Source organism: Phaenicophaeus curvirostris, chromosome 5 (genome assembly GCF_032191515.1).
Source record: "Phaenicophaeus curvirostris isolate KB17595 chromosome 5, BPBGC_Pcur_1.0, whole genome shotgun sequence".
NCBI lineage: Eukaryota > Metazoa > Chordata > Aves > Cuculiformes > Cuculidae > Phaenicophaeus > Phaenicophaeus curvirostris.
In genome coordinates, this window is record NC_091396.1 from 58,376,164 (window position 1) to 58,402,376 (window position 26,213).

General features: G+C 48.6%; 1 protein-coding gene and 1 non-coding gene across 2 annotated transcripts; both read left to right on the forward strand.

Moving 5' to 3' along the window:
- Positions 1–394: 394 nt before the first annotated feature.
- On the forward strand, positions 395–8,255 carry EIF5 (eukaryotic translation initiation factor 5). Its single transcript, XM_069858871.1, has 12 exons — positions 395–525; positions 646–832; positions 3,011–3,290; positions 3,560–3,641; positions 3,869–4,041; positions 4,367–4,478; positions 5,172–5,311; positions 5,795–5,953; positions 6,144–6,305; positions 6,570–6,734; positions 6,995–7,129; positions 7,856–8,255. The coding sequence occupies exons 3-12, from the start codon at positions 3,219–3,221 to the stop codon at positions 7,946–7,948; spliced, it is 1,293 nt and encodes a 430-aa protein (XP_069714972.1). The 5' UTR covers positions 395–525; positions 646–832; positions 3,011–3,218; the 3' UTR covers positions 7,949–8,255.
- On the forward strand, positions 4,834–4,957 carry LOC138721659 (small nucleolar RNA SNORA28). The gene has a single exon (XR_011337590.1). It is a non-coding gene; the product is annotated as a small nucleolar RNA SNORA28 (small nucleolar RNA).
- Positions 8,256–26,213: the final 17,958 nt, after the last annotated feature.

The following is a 26,213-nucleotide window of genomic DNA, read 5'->3' on the forward strand; positions in this document are numbered from 1 at the left end:
GTTGCCCAGGGAAGCTGTGTCTGCCCCATCCCTGGAGGAGCTGAAGGACTCGTCGGATGCGGCTTTGAGCACCCTGATCCAGCGGGAGGTGCCCCTGCCCGTGGCAGGGGGGAAACTGGATGGGGGTTACGGTGCCCTGCACCCCATCCTACGGTTCTGTGTCAAGCGCTGGGCCAGGTACCGACCCCGACCCTCCCTACCCAGGCCGGAGCGGGGCTGGGGGGAGGGGAAACGCCGAGCCCCCTCCCCGCGGCCCCACGAGCTCTCGCGAGACTCGGGGCTGTAGACGCGATGTCCTTTGCAAGCGCTGGCCGGGGGGGGCGAGTGGAGGCGGGGGAAGGGGCGGGGATTAGTTTTGATTGACAGAGGCAGCGACCAATGGAAGAGGGCGCCTCCCGGCTTTAGCCAATCGTGTGTCGGTGAGGCGAGCTGCGAGCCAATGGCGGCGCCGGGGGGGCGGGGCTCGCCGCTGGCTGATTGATCCCGGCTCTGGCGTTGTTCAGTCAGCGCGAGAACATTCTAGAGGTGAGTACGGGGTGGCTGTTGCCGGGGTCCCGTCAGCCGCCCCTTCTGCCCCGGGCCGCTCGCCGTCAGCCGCCTCTCCCTCCTCTTCTAACGATGCCTTCGGCCGCCTCTCGCCCGCAGGTTCCCCGGCACCGCCGTGCCTGCTGACACCGTCCGAGCCAGGACGCCGGGACCCGGAGGCTGCGGCGTCCCCCGCCTCCTCCGCCCGGATACCCGCGCCCCCACGGCCCTGTTCTCGTCGCACACTCGGCTTCGTCGCAGCCCGGGGCGAGCAGTGTTGGGTTTATGTCTTTATTGGACGAAAACGGTATTGGCGCTGGGCTGGGGCGGGTGGGGGCGGCGGGGAAGGGTTCGGGTCCGGTGCCTGTGGCACGGAGGGTTGGAACTGGATGATCTTTAAGGTCTTTTACAACGCAAAACGCGATTCTTGGAAAGAGAGGGGAGCGGGCGGGCGGCGTCGGGTTGTGATGGTGGCGAGCGGGTTTCGTGTCCGTGCTTTGACGGGAGTGGGAAGAGAAACAAGGGGTAAAAACAACCCTAGATCAGAAAGCGCCCACCCTCCCCACCCCAGCGCTTTATTTGCAGCCGTTTGTGGCTTTTTGGGGTTTTCTTTTTTTTGTTGTTGTGCTCCTGGGGTGGTGTTTCACCCCCTTTCCCGGGCACCGCCATGCGACGAGACAAGATGGCGGCGGCGGGGGCCGCGCCTCCCCGTGCGGAGAGCGCGCGCGCGCGGAGGGGGGTGGGGGGGAGGTGGGGGAGGCGGCTGTGGCGCGCGCTGTGGCGCAGTTACCAGCCCGCCGCGGGGGTGGAGCGGAGGAGCGCGCGCGCCCCCCCTTCCCCCCCCCCCCCCCAACTCTCCCGCGGCTGCAGTGCGCATGCGTGAGGGGTGGGAGGGAGAGGGGTGGCTTTTCCTCGGCTCTTCCAGGGCTGACGCAGCGCTTAATTGCTGCATTTATGACTCATCGCCGGCCTGAGCGGGGCGGGGAAATGGGGGCCTTGAGGCGGAGACGGCAATCTGCCTTCTCGCTTTTTTTTCTTTTCTTTTTCACACCCGCCCCCCGCGTGTGTGCGTAGCATATCGAGGGGGTTGTGCTTGGGATGAGGTGTCCTAGGGACCAGGAGAGGGAGCTTCAGTCTGCAGCAGACAAAAGCTGTAATCTGGAAGGTGGGGAAACCGCACGTTTGGTCAGCAAAATACCTGCTTTTCTCCGTGCTTCTGCAAGCATGTGGTCAGGTCACATGGTGGCTCTTTTTAGGCATCTTGAGGAAGGAAGCCCCGTTCTTAGAAGAAATTCCACGGTGCAGTTTTTGCTGAGTGTGCTGGTAAAGTCAGTAAATTACGCAACCTCATCCCAAAAAAGTACACTGAGAAAAGGCGAAACTGCATCTGGGTTAACGTGCAACACAAGGCGCATACAGATCTGCTTGCTTCTTGTGTAAAGACTCTGTAAACCTGATTGGAGGGTCTCAAATGGTGTGGCACCAGTAGATGTGCTCTTATGTGTAAATACTAAGAAAGCTATTTTAATGGGTCAGTGCTTCTGTCATTAATGATGACAATGTGATGACGTGTCAGAATAGTTTCGTAGAATAGTCAGGGTTGCCGGTATAGTCAGCCGGTTGTGGCTTAAATACTCTTAGATCTGATTATAGAGACGCATGTTAATTTAAATAAGTAAATACTGCTTAAGGCAACTTTAATAATAGGATTCATCCTCCTTCCCCTTCCTCTCCTTCCCCCCTTTGCCTAAGAAAAAAAAACAACTGGAAAAGCTGCTGCATTGCTCTGTACCTCTGCATTGCTAGGCTTTCTTCAGTGAAGCAACTTGTGTCAGACTTTTATCAGGCTTATTGTTAAGTCAGAACTCAACAGAAGCTGCTGTGAGAATCCATAAGTGAGAGGGAGAATTACCTAATTTTCAGCTCTTTTCCACTCCGGTCCAAAAACCTGGTAAGCCATGTAAAAGTTATGTTGGGCTACAGATTGCTGCTGCTTAACCTTACTGATATTTCTCAGCATTCTGAACAGTGCTTTATGTGATAGGTTCATGCTATGATGTGGAATTTGAAACAGTTTTCCAGATCTTTCTCCTGTTTCCTGCAGCTTGAAACTTATCACATGACCCTCTGTGCAAGAGCATTGGTCTCCATAATAAATCAAGTAGTGTTCCTTTCCCTTCCCTACTGGTCACAGCACTCCTTCAGGAGCTAATTGTACAGAAAATAGTCTTAAGCTTTTCAGTGCTTTTTTGGATAGTAAGAAAGAAGAGGGTGGAAAGCTCTGTGGTGTAGTAGAGAAGAAGGTACTTATACTTAGCAGTATAGTTCAAGGTTTTGTTTTCAGTTCACAAGTTGAAGAAAGCCATAGCATAAAGAACGTATTTTCTTCTTCTGACATTAAATATAGTCCCTTGTATAGCTCTGTAGCAAAATCTGATAAGTGCACATTAAAATAATTTTTTTTTCTGTTTATTAACACCTGCAGAGCTGTTGCGCAGCCACTGGTACCTGTATTGGGGAAACATAGCGTACAAGCAAGAACCTTACAGCCTCAGTGGCGAAAATATTTTCATGTCAGAGACCGAGAACTCTTGCAGTCGTTTATGTCATCCCGTCTTCTCCAGACAGAAGATACCAAAAAACTGCAATCAAAGATCTCTTCATCTTATTGATAAAGCTACTAATAAGGCAAAATGTCTGTCAACGTCAACCGCAGTGTTTCAGATCAGTTCTATCGCTACAAAATGCCCCGTCTGATTGCCAAGGTAACTTACTAGACATTAGTGGTAAGTAGGTAGTGTTTCACACCACTCGTTCTCTTGATAGGGGAGGTAGAGAGATGTGAAATAATAATAATTTTTAGGCAGTCTGAGGGCAAGGCAGGGAGGATGTCTTCTCCTTTCTGTCCAGGCTAAGTGCACATTAGCTCATCTAAGAAGATACGCTTCAAAGCAGACTTTGATGTAGTGAAATGGGGAATACACCCTGGGTTTGGCTGTTGCAGTCACTTAATCTTAAAACACTTTTTCTTTAGGTGGAGGGCAAAGGAAATGGAATAAAGACGGTTATAGTCAACATGGTTGACGTTGCAAAGGCGCTTAATCGGCCTCCAACGTGTAAGTAGTCTGGAGTGATACAGCATTTTTTTATGCTTTTATGTTTGAAGTGGGAGTGTTAAGTAGCTGATAAAGCATTATAGTCATTCTTTCAAGATCTGTAAGAAAGAAATGTGATTATCTCAGGATGAAATAACGAACAGAAAGAAGCAGTAGCATATTTAATTGCCGTTAAAAATCACAGTGAAGATACAAGTGCAGTGGTAGTTACTACGCTTTCTTTGCAGATCCTACCAAATTTTTTGGTTGTGAGCTGGGAGCACAGACCCAGTTTGATGTTAAGAATGACCGTTACATTGTCAATGGATCTCATGAGGCGAATAAGCTGCAAGACATGTTGGATGGATTCATTAAAAAATTTGTTCTCTGTCCTGAGTGTGAGAATCCTGAAACTGATCTGGTAAGTGCTCTCTTCTGTATTCATGGTAGCACTACAGAAACATTTCATTCTGTTTGTGGAAGCAGAGTGAAGTTAATAGCTGTTTGACTATCTGTGGAGAGGAAATCCAGTACATGCACACCCTTTGGGGAGGTTTTACGTTGGTAACATCTCAAAACTCCTGAGCTAAAATGCTTCTTCTACATTTGCTCTATGTTGGGAGAGATGCGAAGCATTTCAGTCTCTGGCTTAATCATGTGGAGGTGGTAGTGTAAACATCAGGTTTAGGCTTTAATGCATAATTGTTCTAAGTGGTTTGCTAACTGGGGTTTGTTCTTCTTTGCAGCATGTCAATCCTAAGAAACAAACTATAGGTAATTCTTGCAAAGCCTGTGGCTATCGAGGCATGCTTGACACAAACCATAAACTTTGCACGTTCATTCTCAAAAACCCACCTGGTAAGTGTTTGTGTTTATAAGGGACTTCTTCAGTATGAGTGCTGTTATTGAGATGGAAAAACAAATAGCTCACATCTAATTAAAGGGTAAAAAGGCTCCAGTATACTCCTAGAGTATGTGGGTCGCAATGAAGTAGCTGTGTTCATAGCTTCGATATGAGCGGTCTCTCCCAGTGCAGTTTGATATCCTTCCCAAATAGAAGTGTGTGTCCAGAGCTGGATTTGCCTAAGCAGGACAGAACTTGGTAGGAGAGCTAGTGAGCCGGAGCTTGTTGCCTTTTAAGTGAACGTGATATAGAAAGGTAGGAAGTAGCAGCAGTATAGTAAATGCTAACTGTAAAGTACTTGTTCTGTGCAAGCAACACTCTGTAGTAAGCATCTAGTTGCCTGCTGCAATTTAAGCTTGCTAGAATAGAAAAGTCTAACCTATTCCAGGGGTCTCTGTTTTGTGAGGTCACCTGTTATATAGACTTGTACAGCCTGATGTCTTGATGAGAAACAAGACCTTCCCTATAACCAGGGGTTTTCCCAGCAGGCGTACATCTGCCCTGCATGTATCTAGGGATGATACTATACATAATTTGCTGCTAATAAGTGCATGCAGGCCTACGTGGGGCTTTTGGCAGAGGGGCAGTAGGGCAGGGATTTCAGGTTTCTCAAGTTTGTAGAATTAAACATTGAAATTTACTTGCAGAAAGTTCTGACACTGGTACAGGAAAGAAAGAAAAGGAGAAGAAGAACAGAAAAGGCAAAGACAAAGAGAATGGTTCTGTGTCCAGCAATGAGACACTTCCACCCCCACCTCCAGAGGAGATGACCCCTCCACAGGTTGTGGTAAGCAATGTCTTGCTTTGGTTTAAAACCTTTAAATTACTGGTATTCCTTGCAAGACTGCAACACTATACCAAAAGTTCTTACTGTATCCAGAACTTCACTGCTAGAAGTATCCCTGTCTCCCTTCTATAGTAGTCTCATCACCTCTCCAGTAGCATCATGTGTGCTCCTTGCTAAGTGAAAGCTGCATACCCTTTACAATCCATGAGCCTGGAAAGAAGCATCTCTGTATAGAGTGGCAAAACTGCACTTCAAGTAACCTAACAGATGGCTACGAACTCAAGTCTAGCTTCCATTATCTTTTCTACATCTGCCCTTGCTCTCCATCATTATTGACTTCCAGATCATAATGCAACCTGTTCTTTAGGGAAGAATCAGAAATACCCGTTTATAAGACTGCTCAAATCTGTATGCAGAAGTAACACCTATTGCTAAGCTTGTAGTAACATTGTATGAACCTGGTGGCTTGATTTTGGATTTTAGGAGGAGGAGGATGATGATGACTGGGGTGAAGACACGACAGAAGAAGCCCAGAGACGTAGAATGGATGAAATCAGTGACCATGCAAAGAACCTCACGCTTAGTGAAGACCTGGAAAGAACCATAGAGGAGAGGGTCAACTTACTATTTGATTTTGTGAAGGTAAATATTTTGTGGTGATTTTACTGGTAGTTACTCTGCTGTAGTTGTATAAAAAGCTTGTAAGGAGACTAAATGCAAGCTGCTTACGCTTCTGTCAAAGTACTGGTTCACCAGTGGTGGGGAAGGAAGCGGTGTATTAGAGCATTGATACAGATATCAGTGGCTTTAAAACCTTTGTCTGTTTCTGTAGAAAAAGAAGGAAGAAGGTGTCATTGATACTTCTGACAAAGAGATTGTAGCAGAAGCAGAGAGACTGGATGTAAAGGCAATGGGCCCTCTAGTTCTCACTGAAGTCCTTTTCAACGAAAAGATTCGTGAACAGATAAGGAAATACAGACGTCACTTCCTTCGTGTAAGCAGTCTCTTTTACCCGGTGCAACAACGGTTGGGTTGGCTTTTTGTTCTGGATTGCTTGGTAACGTGGGGAAGAAGGCTTTAGTGAGTTTTTTCTTTTTTGGGAGGTTTTTCTTTTTAAACCATTCTTAGCTAGGGAGAAATACTGGGATGGATGGTACGAAGTGTTGTAAATCTTGTTATCTCTTAAGTTGAGAGCAGCAGCTCTTTCTGGAGAGGAAAAGAGCTAATCCTGTTGTTTTTGCTTTTATGACAATTCTAGTTCTGCCACAACAACAAGAAAGCCCAGAAGTACCTTCTCCATGGCTTTGAGTGTGTGGTGGCCATGCATCAGTCTCAGCTTATTTCTAAAATACCACATATTTTGAAGGATATGTATGACGCAGATCTTCTGGAAGAAGAAGTCATCCTTGGCTGGGCAGAAAAGGTAAGGGGTAATATTTCATGTATAATACCAGCCAAGTTCATGAATGTGAGATGCTGCATCTGGTTTATCTGTTCTGGTGTAACAGCTGGTGCAGATGTCTTTAAAGAACTAACCTGAGATAAGCTGTTCTCTGGGAGAAACCTCCCTCTCAAAAATGGGCTGTTTGAGGCAGTGGGGTGTGGTTGGAATTCTAAGTTAGGCTGGATTTGATGTAAATTCTGTTAGTGTTCAAGCAAAGTCTGCGTTCTTCTGTCTTTAAGGCCTCAAAGAAGTATGTTTCAAAGGAGCTTGCCAAAGAAATTCGTGTCAAAGCAGAACCATTTATTAAATGGCTAAAGGAAGCTGAAGAAGAATCTTCCGGTAATGAAGAAGAGGATGAAGATGAAAATATAGAGGTAGGAAGGAAAGGCTTGTTTCTCAAAGGCTGCACTATTCCTGCACACTTGTGTGCTTTGTCCTGGTGGACTATAAAACAGCTTACTGTGCATAGTGGGAACTGGAGGAACTCCTCCTTTCTAATGTTCCATCAGAGAGTTTTGCTACCCAAGATACAGTGTAGGTAGTGTCGGTGCATCTTCATAGGCAAAGACACTGTGGAATGGTATAGTCTCTTGCACAGTAGTAGCTCACGTAGTGGAAGATTGATGAGGTGTTGTGCATAAAGCTTTATATTCTAGGAGAGCTAGTGGGTATGTTAAAAAAGCTAATTAAAGAACAAATGGCCGTTTTCCTCACAGTTTAGGCATAGGTAAAATCTGTAACCTACACTTAAGCTATCTGTGGCTGTGACTTTTTTTTTTTTTTGCACGTGGGGTTCTATGTTTGCTCCTCCTCCCTGTAGTAACGACTTCCCTGGATATGAGATCATGCTTCCTATAGATGCACGTGCCCACCTCTGACTTCTAAAGACAGATATTAAGGTGTAGCTGTAGTTGGAGAATGCCAGAGTTCAGGTTTCTTGTACAATATTAATTCTGGTACCAGAGTGCTGTGCAGTACCTCTGGGAACATGGAGCAGCGTGTCATGCAGGCAGGGGTTGTGATTCCTGATGTGAAAGTTAATTTTGTGCTTAATGACAGCAGTAAGTGCTGTAGTAAAAACGTGTGTCTTGCCTCTGCAGGTGGTGTACTCTACAACTGCCAGTGTACCTAAAGTTGAAACTGTGAAGCCTGCAAACAATAAAGATGATGATATCGATATTGATGCCATTTAAAGTGACGCAACGTAGCTTCCAGCATAATAATTCAAACTTCTCTGCGTTTTCTGCCAGAAGTGTGACTTGTATGTGCGCAAGCTGAAATGGCTTAACATCCTGCTACTCTTTGTACTCTAAAATGTATCTTTTTACTGTGACTGGTCTTGTGTAACTAAGCCTAATACCAAGGAGTCAGCACGTTGGTGAACTGATCTAGTTTGCAACTGGCATGTTCTATTTTGTTTTTCTAACTTGTGTTGGACACCTACTCGGAGCACATTTATACAGTTGTGGAAATAAAGGATTTGGTTTTGGTCAGTCTTCACTTTTGAATCTGAATTCCCTTATTTCTTTTCCGAGTATTGGCACAACTTGGTGTGAAACCTGGAAAGTTTTGAGACAAAATAACAAAACCTTGAATAAGACAAAAAAAGCCTCAGCTTAAAGGCTGTTTGCAACAGTGGAGACTTGCAACCGTGTGAAGAAGCAGGTGTTGGGTAATGTACAGTGTACAGATGCCGGCTTGTGAAAAGGGCTGGCACTGGGCTGGATTGATTCTTGCAGGCTTTTTTAACAAAGCCTACCACAGATGCTCATACTTAAGTTCCAAGGGTGTTCTGCATTTTTCAGCAACTCCATTAAACACAGGTTTTGGCTCTACCTGGAGCTGAGGGAACCAGTAACTGCAATTTGCCAGCTGGGCCACAGCGTTGCTGTGCACTGTCACTAGCACAGGAAACGGGCAGCGTGCTCTGGTTTCATGAGGGATGGGGAGACAGGTGCCATCTGCCTTGAGCACAGGGTTGGGGGGGCGCGCTGGCATGCCTAACTGAAGTGAGTGTTGTAGCTGCTTGGTGCTCACACTGAAGTATTGGTTTTCTTTATGAACAGGACAAAGAAACCTAGCTCATCAAAATCTGGAAGCTGGTGTGAGCCTGGGAGTATAGGTGAGGGCACAGTTTTGTTGTTGCCCTTAACAGCTTCTCTGGAAAGCCTAGTGTCAAGAGATAAACAGTTACGTGTTTATTTGTTGTTCTGAGAATATTACAAGTTTTGAGAGGTGGAGGCTGTAGGGTGCAGCGAGCTGCTCTTCCTAATCCAACTGAGGGTTGTGTTGTCGGGTTGCAACAGCAGAGGCATGAGCTGCAGATTTTTCCCTCTAGAACACAGGGTAGGTCTGTGAGCTTGCTGTTGGGTTGCAGGTGGTGGCCCTAGCATCAGACTGTCGCTTGGCACTAGTGGATGTGGCAGATGATGTTAGAAAGATGAGGGTAGGCTACGGTGCAACTGGAAGTGGCTTTGGTTTGGACAGGTGGTTTATTGCAATCGTACAAAATTAAATATAGGTTTGGTCCTGGCTTTTTTTATTTTCTCTTAATGCTAGTTTTTTCTAGTTAAGCTGGGCTTGTATTTCAAAAATAAGCCAATTGTTGTGGACCTAGAAGATGAATTAATCCCTAGGTGGTCTGCTGCCAGCAGGCACCTCCCTTGTGTAACAGCTGTGAGCACAGCATTGTGGGAATTCGCCCGCCAGGCTAGAAGCAGAGTCAGGAAGGTTGAGGTCCTCTTGAAAAATACAATGTAGCTGTTACAGAGGTGCTGATTTTTGCCTGCTGCTGCTGTACTGAAGTGTACCAGTTGGGTTTTACTTTATCTGGGTAGCAATGAAGAGATGAGAATCTGTAGAACTTTTTAACAGCAAAAGGCTACAACTTCAGAGGTGGTGACAGAGGGAAGGGTTAAACACACTGTCTGGTTGGAGGGAAGGTTTCAGCCCTTGCTTCCTGCTTGCTTGTATCAACAGGGTGGGTGTTAGCCATGCCCAGAAAGTAGAAACGCACCAGTATCTCCCACTTGGTGAAGCAGCTGTAAGGCTTTTCTTCCTCAAGTTAGCCCTCTGGTAGTCATGTGTGGCAGTGGGAGGTGGGTGCTTGTATACTGGGCAATTTCTTTGGGCAGGGGTTTGAATTGGCTTTGCCTTTCCAAGCAGGATTCCTGCTTGGGGAGGGCATTAAGGAGAAGCCTAAGCCTCGCTCTTTCCCAGGAGCATGTCACAGCTGCACTGTTGAGAAACTCTGTCCCTCAGGCTACCCACACAATAGCGCTGTGCAGCGTGGGCAGCACCCTTCTCGTTCTCAGACTTGTGTAGGTGAGCATGGTTCACTGATTGGTTAGTCTGTGCCAGGGAGCTGCAGACGCAGCTTTCAGATCCGGGTTGATACCGTCTCTAGGATCTGAGCAGATAGTTTCTGTCTGAAGTCTGTGTCCCGTGGTGTGAGCTGTCACTAGCTGTGACATGGGGAAGTTTCATTGTAGAGCAGACTTGATCACAATTACAGCTGCCACTAAAGGGGATATTTTCCACCACAAGACCTGGTGACTAACAAGACGGAGATGTTCCTTCCAGTAGGGAAATAAGATATATCTACCAAAACCAGTTTTCTGTAGGGTCAGTGATATCAATAACAACTTAAAGAAGAGGGAAAAGCTTATTATTTTTATCCATCAGTGAACAACACAAGTTCACAAGATCTTTTCCCCTGTCTTCATGTTGCTGCTACAGGGCACTAATAAAGATCACAGCAATCCTGGGGCTCCCAGTGAAACCAGTGAACGGAAATGGCAAGACGAGATGGAACAAAAGTAGCTGACCCACCAATTAGTCTTCCAAACTGTAACAACTATTTTCTTCTCAAACTAATTACTCTGAAAGAGCCTCCGAGGGCTGTTGCTGAGGATTTACTCCTTGGCATTCACTAACATCACTGAACCGTGAAGATGTGGAACAGAAAATCCAGAAGACAATAAAAAGCAGCTTGAAAGCAATGCTCTTTAAAGCCTTATCTGTGAAATACTGTTTGCTTAACTTTCAGCTTCAGTCCTATAATGTTATTGGAGCCATCGGGATGTATGCTTGACAGGCTGCTGGTGTTGTCTGTGTTCTTCGTTTTGAAGACAATAATTTTGCTACCATGGAGGTGTCAGAGTCTGTCTCTGGACCTGGAATCAGTGAGGAGCTGTTCTGGTGCCATTGACCAGCTTTCCCAGGACGTTGCTTCCTCTCGTGCTGTGGACTGGCACAGCACAGGGTTATCCCAACAGCTTCCTTAGAGCCCCTTCAGTTCACGTGCATCAAGGGTGTGGCCCCCAGCATTCAGGTGATGCTGCTTGTAATTCAGTAAAGTTCTGTGACTCTTTAAATCTTGGAGGAAAAAGAAAAAAAAAACATCTGTGATGTCTCGGGGGAGGAACGCAAGAAACAGGGGTGCAGCTGTTCATTGTCAGTAAAACACAGAACAATTCTTTCTGTTCCATGAGTGTCTTAGAATCATGGAATTGTTTGGGTTGGACCTTTAAAGCTCATCTAGTTCCAACCCTCCTGCCATGGGCAAGGACACCTCCCACCAGATCAGGCTGCCCAAGGCCCCATCCAACCTGGTCTTCAACATCTCCAGGGATGGGGCAGCCACAGCTTCCCTGGGCAACCTGTGCCAGTGTCTCACCACCCTCACAGTGAAGAATTTCCTCCTTATGTCTAGTCTAAATCTGCCTCTCTCCAGTTTATACCCATTGCCCCTAGTCCCATCACTACAAGCCCTTGTAAACAGGGAAATCCAATAAACTTAAGCCATCTTTTCTGGACATGAGTTTTTCTACTTGCACGTGATTCAAAGTTGGTACTTACTGAATGAATAGCTGAGGGTCTTCGGTAATTTAGCCTCAGCAAAAAGCTATGTCCTGTGTTTCTGTGGCTGAGATGCCATCAGTTTCCAGTGATGGCCACGTAAAACTGTTGTGACGGGACAGGACCAGGGTGAAGCCGGGAAGCCAGGTCGTTAAAGCAAGGCTGGGTGCAGTCATGCCCATGCAGATACACAAGCCTGTCGAGGACCCTATCCAAAGTGTTGATGTGGGGAGGCCCCAGACTGGGCATCTCCTAGCTCTTCTCATGCTGTTCCTTCCACATCACTCAGATCCAGGGTTATGCAGCTGCATTATATCAGAGCTGACCTTGGACACAGGAAGCCTTGCACCTGTGAGGTGGGAGAATAGATTGCAGAGCCTCCCAGGAACAGGCTCCCTGACATTTTCTGAGGCTGGAGCTAGAGGGCTGTTTTTCCCACTGCTAATCTTATCTGATTACTGTGGCATTAGGTGCTTTTTCCGCACAGTATTTTTTTTTTCTCAAGGGAAGAAGAGATGATGCACAGAAGAGCTCCGATCTGAGCCTAGGGTCATAGGCACTTCATCCATACATCACAAATAAAGGAAGTATCGACACCAGGAACTCCTCAACGGGAGGTTTGTGTGGGTGTTGTATTATTTTCTCTGAATTTGTGCTTGGTACAGATTTTTATATCTACCTGATATTAATAAAACCCAGCAAACAGCACTGACGTCAATGCAGTTTGGCTTTGTGCAATTAAGGTAGACATATGGCATCTTTTAAAGAAACGTAAGGAAAGTATATTTCCCCAGGGAGAATCCCATCTCTCTGTTGTCAGGGAATTGTCAATAAATTATTAATTAAATAATTAATAGTCACTCTTATAGACAAAGTTAAGGTATACAAATTGCAAACAGAGTAGTTCACACAAGAAAAACTAAGAGACAAGGGCTTTACACATGGTCTCTGATGCTGGGAAACATGGATTTAAAGGCTGCCTCTGTTGTTCCTTCAGCCTGTGCTAATATTCTGTATCATGAGCCAAAGGAGCTGGTGGTCCCAGCTGGATGTTCTGTGGAGCTCAGGGTGGTGATGGTTGGTGGGCAAGCTCAGGGGGGAAATGGGATGCAGGAGCACAGCTGCAATGACAGGAAAACACAGTTCTGTGTGGGAAAGTCACAGGATTTTAAATAGGCTCTTTTAGATGCTTATTTATCACCTGACATTTAATCTGTGAGTTTGCATTCTCCCTGCCTCCTCCATGAACAGCTTGGCTAGATCTTCATTTCCATTCAACAGAATCATAGAATGCTTTGAGTTTGAAGGGACATTTACAGATCATCCAGTCTAAACCCCCTGCAGAAGGCAGAGACATCTTCAACTCAATGAGGCTGCTCAGATGCCCATCCAATATGCCCTTGAGTGTTTCCAGGGATGGGGCCTCCACTACGTTCCTGGGCATCCCGTTCCAGTGCTTCACCACCCTCATTGTAAAACATTTCTTATTTCCAGTCTAAATCTACCCTTCTACCCTCCCTTAGTTTAAAGCCATTACCACTTGTCCTGTCACAACAGACCTCGCTAAAAAGTCTGCCCCCATCTGTCCTGTGGCCCCCTTTAAGTACTGAGGGGCTGCAATAAGGTCCCCCCACAGCCTTCGCTTCTCCAGGCCACAAGATTCCTATGTAAGATCCAGAACGCAGAAGGGACAAGCTTAAGGAAAGTCATTGACTAGTGGTGGACTTTTCACAAAATCAGAAGAACCAGTTTAAATGAGACAGATGGTGTCGGCCAAGTCCCATGAGGTCAGACCAAGGCAAGTAACTGCATCCACTCAGAAGCACATCACCTCCAGAGGAGCAAAGTCTGTACCACTCTGCTTGAGTGATACAGAAAACAGAAAGGGAAACTTTTTTGTAAGGAAAGCAGGCTGTACGCTTCCCAGTGGAGGTCACTGAAGAACATCACCTTCACCTTGCAGCCAAATTTTCAGCAAGTAGCTGACTTGCTGAAGTCAAGACTCCAGAGATGGAAAACCCACCATACTTAGAATCATAGAATCATAGAATAGTTCAGATTAGAACCCCCCTGCCATGGGCAGGGACACGTCCCACTAGATCAGGCTGCCCAAGGCCCCATCCAACCTGGCCCTGAACACCTCCAGGGATGGGGCAACCACAGCTTCACTGGGCAACTTGTTCCAGTGTCTCACCACTCTCATTGTGAAGAAATTCTTCCTTATGTCTAGCCTAAATCCACCCCTCTCCAGTTTATACCCATTGCCCCTATCCTGTCTCTACAAGCCTTTGTGAACAGCCCCTCCTCAATTAGTCTCTCCCCTTACACACAGGCAGAACTAATCTTCTGTGTGATCCTCATGCTGATTAGAATAGATGGTTGATAGATGGTGAGTTCACCTGGCCAGCTCCTGGTCCCTCCTGATACCAGAAGAGAGGAGCAACGTGTTTGACTTCGGCAAAACAATTGCCATCGGAAGAAGTTGCTCAGGAAGCCCATGGAGCTGCACAGCCAGCCTCATGCTGCTAACCAGTCTTAGTGAACCTCCACACTTTTGTGGACCTGGAGATGCCTTCAGTTTTGCATGGCCAGGTTTGGGTGCCCAGGTGAAGCTCCTGCCCAGGGGCTGGGAGGGAGGCGCAGGGGAGGCTGAGCTCAGCACCACAAGCACAGCAGGCTGAGTCCTGGTCCAGGTCAGCGAGCAGGAAGCTGGGAGGTGAAGGCGGCTGTGGTATGTGAAAGGTGGAGGAGTGAGGTGAGGCCTTCCCGTTCGGTAAGGCCAACAGGCTTGTCTTGGGCAAGAGGGTGGTTTTATCTGAACAATCAAGGGGGAACTGAGTGTTCCTGGTGGAAGGAGAAGTGGGCGAGCAAGTACCTGTCTGTGGTGAGAACCTCTTCTGGGGGTGTTTTGTGATTTGCACGGCAGAGCTGCAGTGTTTCACAAGCGCGAGGCAGCTACTGAATCATAGAATCATAGAATTACCAGGTTGGAAAAGACCCACCAAATCATTGAGTCCAAACTTCCTATCAAACACTAAACCATGTCCCTTAGCGCCTTGTCCACCCATCCCTTAAACGCCTCCAGGGAAGGTGACTCAACCACCTCCCTAGGCAGCCTCTGCCAGTGTCCAATGACCCTTTCTGTGAAAAATGTTTTCCTGATGTCAAGCCTGAACTTAGCCTGGTGGAGCTTGAGGCCATTCCCTCTTGTCCTGTTCCCTGTCACTTGGGAGAAGAGGCCAGCTCCCTCCTCTCCACAACCTCCTTTCAGGTAGCTGTAGAGAGCAATAACGTCTCCCCTCAGCCTCCTCTTCTCCAGGCTAAACAACCCCAGCTCTCTCAGCCGCCCCTCATAAGACTTGTCCTTGTTCTTCTGCTTTAGTTCCTTTCTTTTACATAGTCTTCTATGATATTGCCACCACCTTTGTTGCCGTTTTCCCTCATCTCTGGTGGGAGGGACTGGAAGACAGAAAGAAGCAGTGGTGTCACTAATACCAGAAAACCTGTTCTGCGGGAAAACCTGCAGATGCACACAGGATGGAGAAGGAGCAGCTGCGCTCATGACCCAACCTGCCCGCACAGGGGCCGGGAGGGTGATGGGGGATGAGAGGCAACTCCCGCTGCTCTCCCTGTTCCCATGACTGCATTCTCAGCCCTGGATCAAGGAGGCTGGCAGCCTGTTAGGTAACCTACTAGGAGCTACTGGTGGGCACGGCTCTTCATGGAATACTCTGCCTTTCTTTTCCCTTGGGACTTCGATGGCAAACAGTCCCTGCCTTGGTCCAAAGCCGGTCAGCATGGCGGGATTTTGCTATGTGTAATAGAGACACCTGCAGCTGTCAGAGGGCTGACAAGAAGGAGAAGTGTGTGCCCTGTCGAGGTACCCTGGTATCAGAGAAGCCACCAGTGGTGGAAATTTGCCGCTTTCATAGAATCATAGAATGGTTTGGGTTGGAAGGGACCTTAAAGCCCATCCAGTTCCAAGCCCTCTGCCATAAGCACGGACGCCTCCCACTGGATCAGGTTGCTCAGGGACTCATCCAACCTGGCCTGGAACACCATCAGGGATAGGGCATCCGTGACTTCTCTGGGCAACCTGTGCCAGTGCCTCAGTACCCTCACAATAAGAAATTTCATCCTAATAGCTAATTTAATCTCCCTTCTTTCGTCTTAAAACCATTACCCCTCATTTTATCGCTGCACTTCCTGATAAAGAGCTCCTCTCCAGCTTTCCTGCAGCCCTTTTTAAGTACTGGAAGGCTGCTCAAAGGTCTCCCCAGGGCCTTCTCGTCTTCAGGCTGAACAACCCCATCTCTCAGCCTTTTCTCATATGGGTGGTGCTCCAGCCCTCTGATCATCTCCTTGGCCTTCTCTGGACTTGCTCTATCAGATCCATGTCCTTCCTGTGCTGAGGACCCCAGAACTGGACGCAGGACTCCAGGTGAGGTCTCACAAGAGTGGAGCAGAGGGGCAGAATCCCCTCCCTCAACCTGCTGCTCATAGTTCTTTTGATGAAGCCCAAGATACAATTGGTTTTCTGGGCTCCAAGTACACACTGCTGGCTCATGTTGAGCTTCTCATGCACCAGCATCCCCAAGTCCTTCTCACCACGGCTGCTCTCAATCCATTCGCCGACCACCCTGTACTTGTGCTTGGGATTGCCCCAACCCAGGTGTGGGACCTTGTACCTTCTGGGGGTGTTCGGTGATTTGCACAGCAGAGCTGCAGTGCTTCGCAAGCGTGAGGCAGCTACTGAATCATAGAATCATAGAATCACCAGGTTGGAAAAGACCCACCATCTCACTGAGTCCAACCATTCCTATCAATCACTAAACCATGTCCCTTAGCGCCTTGTCCACCCATCCCTTAAACACCTCCAGGGAAGGTGAATCAACCACCTCCCTGGGCAGCCTCTGCCAGTGCCCAATGACCCTTTCTGTGAAAATTTTTTTCCTAATGTCCAGCCTGAACCTCCCCTGGCGGAGCTTGAGGCCATTCCCTCTTGTCCCGTCCCCTGTCACTTGGGAGAAGAGGCCAGCTCCCTCTTCTCTACAACCTCCTTTCAGGTAGTTGTAGAGAGCAATGAGGTCTCCCCTCAGCCTCCTCTTCTCCAGGCTAAACAACCCCAGCTCTCTCAGCCGTTCCTCATAAGGCCTGTTCTCCAGCCCCCTCACCAGCTTTGTTGCTCTTCTCTGGACTCGCTCCAGAGCCTCAACATCCTTCTTGTGGTGAGGGGCCCAGAACTGAACACAGGATTCGAGGAGCGGTCTCACCAGTGCTGAGTACAGAGGGAGAATAACCTCCCTGGACCTGCTGGTTGCACCGTGTCTGATACAAGCCAAGATGCCATTGGTCTTCTTGGCCACCTGGGCACACTGCTGCCTCATGTTCTGTCCCTGCCAACCAACACCCCCAGGTCCCTCTCCTCCAGGCAGCTTTCCAGCCAGACTTCTCCTAGTCTGTAGCTGCACAGGGTTGTTGTGCCCCAAGCACAGGACTGATCTCTTCTCTCTGGTCGGACGCTGGGACCCGTGGGAATGGCAGGAGGATGTGCCGGGAGGTGTAGGGTGGACGTTAGGAAGAGGCTCTTCACTCAGCGGGCGGCAGAGCACGGGAACAGCTCCCCGGGGGCACCGGCGGTGACCAGCCCGACAACATTCCAGAAGCTCAGACGCGCGGCGGGAGCTGGACTGGCTGAGCCTCCATAGACCGCGCTCCAGTCTCTGGTTCCATCGCCAGGCGTCTCTCCTTGCGGGGAGCGGGCCGGGGGAGCCGGGGCCGGGCACGGCCTGGAGCGCGGCCCCCTCTGCCCGGAGCCTTCGGGAAGCGGGGACGGAGCCGAGGGTCCCAGCGGCGCCCCCGCCGCCCTGCGCTGACCCCGAGCGGCCGCCAGGGGGGGAGCGAGCGCCGCCCGCCACGGGGCTGCGGGAACGGGGGAGGGAGGGGGAGGAGGAGGAGGAGGAGGAGGAGAAGGAAAAGGAGAAGGAGAAGGAGAAGGAGAAGGAGGAGGAGGAGGAGGAGGAGGAGGAGGAGGAGGAGGAGGAGGAGGAGAAGAAAAATGAAGAAAAAAGAAAAAGAACAGAAAAAAAGAAAAAGGAAGAAAGAGTAGGAGAAGGAGAAGAAGAAGGAGAAAAAGAAGGAGAAAAAGAAGAAGGAGAAAAAGAAGGAGAAAAAGAAGAAAAAGAAAAAGAAGGATAAAGAGAAGAAGAAGGAGAAAAAGTAAGAAAAGGAGAAAAAGAAAAAGATGAAAAAGAAGGAGAAAGAAGAGGAAGAGGGGGAAGGGAAAGGGAAGGGGAGAAATTAAAACAAACAAACAAAGCAAACAAAAAAATCTTCCCTCCCCTCTATTTTTCACACTCCTGAATATTTTATGTCTATGGATCTACCAGGATTGGTCTCCTCTCTCCCAGCACCCACTGAGCTCGCATCTCCTTCCAGATGTTTTTAGGGAATAAGCACAAAATTCCCTGTGTTGGAGAGTTTCTTGTCCCAGCCTCACACCACACCTCTTGTTACCCCCTGTGGAAAGCAGGGTCACACCATCCACAGGGCCCAGACAGACACAGGAGCCTTGGGTTGAGGAGAGGACACAGTAGCCACCTTGCTACCCACACCCTAGAATGGCCAAGGCATCAGAGCAGAGGAGATGCCTCTCTGGAAGGAAACAGTGGGGAGCAAAGCGATGGGGCAGGCAGTGGATGGAGGTGGAAGTGATGGAAATCATTATCTCACAGAACTACTGTCAGGAAAGCATTTGAGCACAAGAGTGTGCTACAGCTGCCTCTCCATCACACACAGTCTATAAATCAGGAGGTATTTTCTTCCAGAAGGTATATAGCACACCAATGTCACACCCAAGGAGGAATTCCTTCCTGATATGCTTCAACCTGTGTTACTCAAGATGCTCTTAAATCCCCTAACCATGTAACCTCAGTTTACATGTTTTGAAGGCAAAACCCTTTACACTGGTTGATGTCTCAGGCCACATGTAGCTTGCTTACCTTTAGCAGCATGTTTGCCTGCAGGAACAGCTACCACACCTCCACTGTGCAGAGCGAACGCCGCACAGAACCAGAAGCTGCCTCCTCTATGCAGCTCCTAAGTCTGTTTCCAGGTAACGCATCTTGCGAATGAGACATTTCGCCAGCTGCACTTGCCCAAATGCCATGTGCGAGGGGATTCTGCACATGCAGCTGGGTGCTGCTTCACCCACATGGGTGCCTGTCCTGTCCTGCTGATGAGCGCAGTGATTCAACCTTCCTCTTCCAGCACGGGATGTGGCAGTGCTGCCAGGAGGGAGACAACCCCTCTCATGCACCAGTGACTCACCACACAGCTCCCTTTGGTCTCGTGGTTTCCCCCTCCATTCCTAGTGCCCATGATGCTGTCATTAAACTCCTCTGAAGAGCTATGTTATCATGAGGACTACCTGCAGCCGCAGGGAGCTGCAGAGAAAATAAAATAAATGGCCTGGTAACACCATCCACCTCCTGCCCAGTGGTCCAACAGGATGAATCTGAGTATCTATTTTTTTTTCCTGCTCTCCTGCGATGTTATTTTTCTGCATTCAAGTTGCACGCAGCGAAACTTAAATGAAAATTGCAATGGCAGGGTCATCAGCCATGCAGAAGGAGAAAGGAGCTCTCTATGTGATCCTGCCTGAAGCTGCTCCTGAACAGCAGGGTTGAAAATCTTGGTTTCACTGGGCAGCAAGAGATGTTGCCCAGGGGTGGTGGTTGATGGACATTGAGTTATCTGCCTGCACCTCATAGAAGCATGGAATCCCTAGATTGGAAAAGACCTTTGAGATCATCAAGTCCACCCGTACCTGTCTACTACTAAACCACAGAATCATAAAACAGGGTTGGAAGGGACCTTAAAGATCATCTAGTTCCAACCCCCCTGCCATGGGCAAGGACACCTCCCACCAGATCAGGCTGCCCAAGGCCCCATCCAACCTGGCCTTGAACACCTCCAGGGATGGGGCAGCCACAGCTTCCCTGGGCAACCTGTTCCAGTGTCTCACCACTCTCCTGGTGAAGAAATTCTTCCTTATGTCTAGTTTAAATCTGCCCCTCTCCAGTTTATACCAGTTTCCCCTCGTCCTATCACCACAAGCTTTTATAAATAGTCCCTCCCCAGCTTTCTTGCAGCCCCTCTCAGTAATGGAAGGCTGCTACAAGATCTCCTCTGAGCTTTCTCTTCTCCAGGCTGAACAAGCCCAACTCCCTCAGCCTGTCAACCATAACCCTAAGCATTTAATCTACCTGTCTTTTAAATACCTCCAGGGATGGTATCCTTTTGGCTCTGGCAGAGATCAGCCTAAAAACTCACTGGCAGCACCTGGCTGCATCCGTGTAGGTCTGCTGGGCACGGGCAAGCATGAATTCACCCTTCCCATATGATGCCGTACCTGCCCATGCCCAGCAGAGGGGCCAACCAAGCGGCCACCCAAAATTCCCCTGCAAATCATCAGTGGATGCAAATTCACGTGGCTGACAGCTTCATGCATTGCTTTAGCATCTCTGGTTGATTCACCCGACTTTTCCTGCCAGCATATCTGAGCTGAGTGACTCTGCTTACCACGGATATCTCTGGGACATGGGTAGGCACCCCCTTCTTGCCTAGGAACTAAACCGATGTTCCTCAACGTGGTGGTTTCAAAGTACAAGCAGCTGCTGAGCATCAGATGAGCTCCAACTGGCGTCTCTACACACAGTGAGCAAGGGAAAGATCATGATGGAGAAAAAGGAAAATGTAGGCTGGTGTCTTTTATTGAAAATGGAAAAAAATATCATTTTTCGTGATAAATGGAGACAGCGGGGAGGGGGAAGAGGAGCAGTTTGAAAGATTTTTTTTTTTCCACGTCTTCCTAAATTCTTTAAATACAAGCATACCCTGCATCTTCTGGGAGTGGTTTTAGATGATTGCCAGACAAGAAAATTCATGGCCTTGCAGGTGTCAGGGAAGCGAAAACCTGATTGTCTGACTCAGATTTGGGCAATTTTAATGTATTTGAGCTCCTCTCACATGATATCTGTGAGACCAGGTGCCTGGGAAAAGGCTGCTTGGCCCCAAGTCTCTCTGGGAGGTGGGACCAGTTGGACACTGAAGTCAAAAAGCCAGGCGAGGCATCATCGTGGGCCTGGGTGTCAGGTCCCATTTGCAGGGACAGGGTGAAGACAATGCACTCGCATCACCTGTGGCAGGACAGGGCAGTTCCAGGAGGGTCCCCTCTTCCCTCCCATGCACCCCATGGCTCTCCATAATGCTCCCATCCCAGGAAGGACCAGCTAGACCCTGCAAATCTCAAGAGGCTCCTTGCATTTCTAAGGAGCAGATTTTTTCCCCTAAAGGCAGAGTGTGACAAGTCTCTCTGCCCTTATTTTCTTGTTCAGAACTGAAATATTACACCCAGGTCAGGCCACCAAACCACCATTTGTTTAGGCTTTCCCAGGCAGGTGTGTTCTCTGTGCTGTGCAGCTGATGGAGACAGCAGGTTTCCCCCTTCCTACCCTCCTCCCACCTCCCCAGGCTTTGATCCCAGCAGCTCTGGAAACGAAGCTTTGAAAATACAGTGATTTCACAGATGTGTTGATTAGGAAATGAAATTCCAAGAAGCAAATGACAACACAGCTTCACTGCCTGGCTCTGTGAGGCTGGAGCTCCCTACCAGGAAATGTATTTTCATATTTTTTGACACATCCAGGCTGTTGTATTATTAATAAAAAATGCAGGCAGGACTTCTTAAGAGAAAATTACTTCCAAAGAAGATGGGGGTTTTTAAGTTTTTTTCCTGTGAATCTGTCATCTCACTTGAAGACAGATCAGTCCTTTTTTCTCTTTTGCAGAGCAAAAATGAAGCGTATTCTTACCCTGAAGCAGGGACAGTCTCCTAGGTATGTAGAAAGACCTCAGGGATTTGTTGTGCCTAGGTGGCTGCTAATCAAAGTTTCCAGTTTCACAGGAAAATGGATTTAATGGAGGATAGTGAGAGGACTGTGGTCCTTCATGGTTAATACTACAGAAAAATAACCTCAGCTTTCCAGTTCTCTGAGGACTGGTTTACATCTAGTCCATCCATCTGGGATGAGGAGAGGACTTGCTGATGTGGCTGCCTCCACATCGGCCTTGATGCCATACGATGACTCCAAGAAAGTCTTTTTTATTCAAATACCCTTAAATTCAGCTCTGAAAAACAATCTTTCCCCCCTTCCCATCTATATTAATAGCATTGTGCTTTTTTGAGTGATCCTGACACTATTCTGAGCATATCAGCCCAGGGTGGGAGAATATTTCAGGGCTTGTTTATCTCATTTTTCAGTCCTGGGAAGGAAGAGGTTGCCCTCAGCAGGGGATAAGCTTGGGCAGCCTTGTACTTCAAGCCATTACAAGTGGGATGCTGAATTCACCCTTTCTGGCTAGTCACCACGGCTGGGACCTGCCAGCCCACGCCAGGACCACAGTCTGGTCCACAGCAGGGGCAAAATAATAGGGAGGGATGTGCCATTTCTTTGGCATCTTAATATATCGGCATCAACCTGAAGACAGCTGCAGGGTGGTCCAGGCTCCTCTTACTTTACCTGTGGGCGCATTGCTCCCTCGGGAATCAGAGCCCATGGAGACCAAACCCCAGCACAGCTCCAGCAGAGCTCCTCACAGCCCAGCCAGCTCAGAGCCACCACACCCAGCAGAGCTTTGAGCTGCTTTGCAGGCAAGAAAGCAAACCCAGAACTGTTTAGTTGGGGGATGCAGACAAAGCAGGCTCAGGAAGTTGACGGAGATGGAAGGGAATGACTCTCTGTGGCCAACTCTTCACGGGGACAACTCTCCACAAGACAGTTCTCTGTAAGGACAACACTACATGGGGACAATTCTATATGCGACAACGCTACATGGGACTGGTCTCTATGAGGACAACCCTACATGGTCAGCATTAGGCTTAGAGTTATGGTTAGGATTAGAGTTAGGGCTTGGGACTCCCCTCATAGAGTTGTCCCTGTGGAGAGTTAACCGTAGAGTCCCACAGAGACCAGGCAGCAGAGAGCTGGCTATGCAAAGTTGTCCTAGGTCCTAGTGAAGAGGCTGGGGATGGGACAGGATCTGTCAGCCTCCAGCACCGGCCAACAAGGGCGATGGCAGGGGCTGAGCTGATTTGGCTTCAGAGGAATCATAGAATCATAGAATCACTAGGTTGGAAAGGACCCACCAGATCACTGAGTCCAACCATTCCTATCAATCACTAAACCATGTCCCTCAGCACCTCATCCACCCGTCTTAAACACCTTCAGGGATGGTGACTCAACCACCTCCCTGAACAGCCTGTTCAAGTGCCCAATGACCCTTTCCGTGAAATATATTTTCCTGATGTCAAGCCTGAACCTCCCCTGGCAGACAGGAGGTTCAAGGAGCAACTTGAGGCTGGCAGAACTGCTGTGGGAGGGGAAAAACTGAAATGGCCTGATCCTGTGCAGAGCAGCCATGTATCCATGGATTATCCAGCAACCATGGGGATGGGTGATGCTTTAGAACCACTGGAGGGTCACAGCTGCAGCAGCAGGTAGGACTTCGGGGGTATCACGATTTGCTTTGTCTCCAGTCTAAAAGTTCAGTGAAAGATTTTTAAAGAAGGCTTGAAAGAAAGATGAGGAGACATTCACAGAACCTTTCTGCAAGGCAGAAATACCTGTGTAGGAGGAAGGCGGAAGGTCATTCGCTGAGAAGCAAGGAAAGTATCCATCAAGGAGCAACCAGTATCCGATTGGCACCATAGGTGTGATGTGAAAAAGCTAGAAGGGGCCCTGATGATCTGTCTTTTCCTGGATACAGTAAGGAAAGAAGAGCTAGGGAAGCAGTGCAAAAAAAAAAAAAAAAAAAACCCAAACCCTGTCAAAGCAACAAGCCAGGAAAAGAAGCTTTGCAGAAGTGCTTTGAATAGTTGCACATGCTGTGACAGGGGATCTATCAGAGCCAGAGAGGTTAAAGAACATAAGATGAGAGATGATGCTGCTGTGGATGTGAAGGACTTTATCCTACTCTTTCTAGCTTGGATGTTCAGAAATACCCAAGCAGATAGGATCTGACCTCCAAACACTGGACAGAGTTAGACAGTGATAGCCCTTATCACTGTAGATCTTCCTTCTCACCAGTACAGAAAGGGTAAAACTACTTCTCTCTCAGTGGGTTCCCTCTCTTCCCTCGGTGCTACGTAAAAATCACTCCAAAAATTAAAAGCAGTGATCAGCCCTTACATCTGTAGCTTGTTCTGCACGAGAAGCCCTGTTGGGAATGGAGTTTCTCTGGTGAACTGCAGGGAACCTATTTTGTGCTCCCCAGGGCTCGTTCTGCAGCAGGCTCCCTCCCTCCCACACGTGAAGACATTCCCAAAATGCTGGAGGCTCATCCCGCCTGCAGCCTTGGGGAATAGAGGCAGAAGCAGGGCAGGAGGTGGGGATGCTGAGTGGGCACAAGGTGGGAGAAGGCTGAGCAGCCCCAGCCCTGCCTGCCACCCGCTGCGGTATGAGGCTGCTCTGCTCCCTCCAGCTGGCTGCTCTCATCCGTCGCCATCCTATCTCCATCTCTGCAAAGAGCATCTTGCAGGTGACATCTTTAACACCTCCAGCTCTCTTTCTGCACATTGCAGCTTTTCATCTCTGGCAGCTAATAACAGAGCACTGGGGGAAGGGACCATATGCCAAAGCAGCTACTGTAAGGCACCTTCTTACTAATACCATTACGTGCCTTCCTGGCAAGAGAAAGAGCTTGATATGCAGTTACACAGTGACCAAAATATCTCCCTTCTCGGCATGCTGTAGGTAATGCGTTTGGCTCTGGGTGGCAGGAGGCAGCTCTGTGATGGGGTCGGGGACAGAGTTGACTCTGGAGTGATACCACATAAAGCAGAGGCTGGTGGCAACAAGGAGCATGTGCTTCTGCCAAAAGTCCAGTTACAGGAGTATGTGGGGTAAGCAGCCGCTTTGTGCTGCAACAGCACTGAAACAAAGGCAGCAGCTGAATTAATCTGTGAAAGAGCCACCTTCCTTCACTTGGCTTCCTACAGGGTGTTTGCTGCGAGTAGCGACTGAATCATGACAGCCTGGGGTAATTAGAAGGTACAAAGCTCAGGCTCAGTTTAGCTGCAGGGAATCTCACTCCCCTCCTTCCAAGGGACACTGTTTGCAGCTCCAAGGAGCTCTGATGTTGTCCTAATAAAGGATGTACTGTGTTAATGGCTGATCCTACACAGTGAATGCAGGTACCAGTTGTCATTCAGATTTGCCCATCAGATACGAGAAGGCATCCTGGCATACTGGTGAGAAGCTGAGCTGTCAGCTAATACCATCACCCTCTCCAGGTCCTGCCTGCTCCCCACTGCTCCCTCCAGGACCTAAATTGCATCATATCACAGCTGAGATTTCTAAAGGAGCTGGTGCCCAGGGTCTGGCTGTGGAGATGTGGTGTTGGCAGATTATGCCCGTGGGGCCTTGGGAGTCTCTGCAGATCAATGCTGAGCCATGGGGCTACCTGTGGGTTGGCCCACGAGCATCCACACCGGGGCCCAAACCATCTCCCCTAACCCTCTTCCTGTCTTTTGCTGGCCAGCCTGATGAGCAGCCCAGTAGCTGTGAAAGCCTTGTGCATCTCTCAGTGCATGGAAACATATAACTTGTGCATCTTTTCCTAAAATACATGAGAGTCCTAAACACGCAGGTCTGCTTCTCCAGAGCCCTGAGCCTCATTTACGGTGGTGTTTGCTCTGGTGCATGGGCTGGAAGGTGCTGCTGGAAGGAGCCATGGACCAGCCTGCACAGCGTAGAGGCAGGCTCCTTTTCCAGCTGGGGGATCCAGAGCTGCTTCTGCTCTCTTCCCCCTAGAAAAATTGTAAAATAAAACTCAGAAGTTAGCTGAATCACTAGTGGGTGTAATGGGAGGGAGATCTGAACCAGACCTGCTCTCTTGCAGTCAAAAAAAATAACTCCTGGTAATATTTTGAGAGAAGGATCAACCACTTGGATCTCCTGAGCTTTTGATGGTAAGCAAGTGGCTTCCATTCATAACTTCTATTGCTTTTTATGTCTGGGACTTCTGAAACCCCTGCCAACAGTGAATGCTCTCACTTGTGCACTCCTGGAGCTCTCTGAGGACCAAGACACACCAGATCAGTTATTACAGAGGGTTTTCTGGGGACTGTCCTCTTTCCTATCCCCTCTGCCACTACCCAAGTCACTGTCCAGAGATGTAGGCATGCACATGTTTCAGTATCTGTCTCCTTTTTAGTGCCTTTATTTTTAGCTTGTTTTTGTGGCTGGTAGAGGACTACACAGGAAATCCTGCAGCCATGGGATCATGAGAAGCTCAGGTTCCCGATTGTGTTACATACATTAACAGAGATGTGATCTATACGGGGTTGGGTGTTTTTCTAAAAAAAAGCATCTATAAATACTTCCTCCAGCTGCACCAATATCCCCTGGACCCTCTTACCTCCACGGCACCTGTTGACACTCATGTACCCTGTTAAGATTAGCTGCTTCGAGGGAAGGGAAGCCCTGACTCCAGAGCAATCCCACCCTACCCTGTCACAGCAGCACCTGGCCGGCC

What these genes read in the sequence shown, in the direction of transcription:
- EIF5 (XM_069858871.1), top strand. Translation starts at nt 3,219, where the DNA reads ATGTCTGTCAACGTCAACCGCAGTGTTTCAGATCAGTTCTATCGCTAC. An exon ending in AGAATCCTGAAACTGATCTG is followed by an intron (nt 4,042 to 4,366) that starts GTAAGTGCTCTC and finishes TCTTCTTTGCAG; the next exon opens with CATGTCAATCCTAAGAAACA. An exon ending in TACTATTTGATTTTGTGAAG is followed by an intron (nt 5,954 to 6,143) that starts GTAAATATTTTG and finishes CTGTTTCTGTAG; the next exon opens with AAAAAGAAGGAAGAAGGTGT.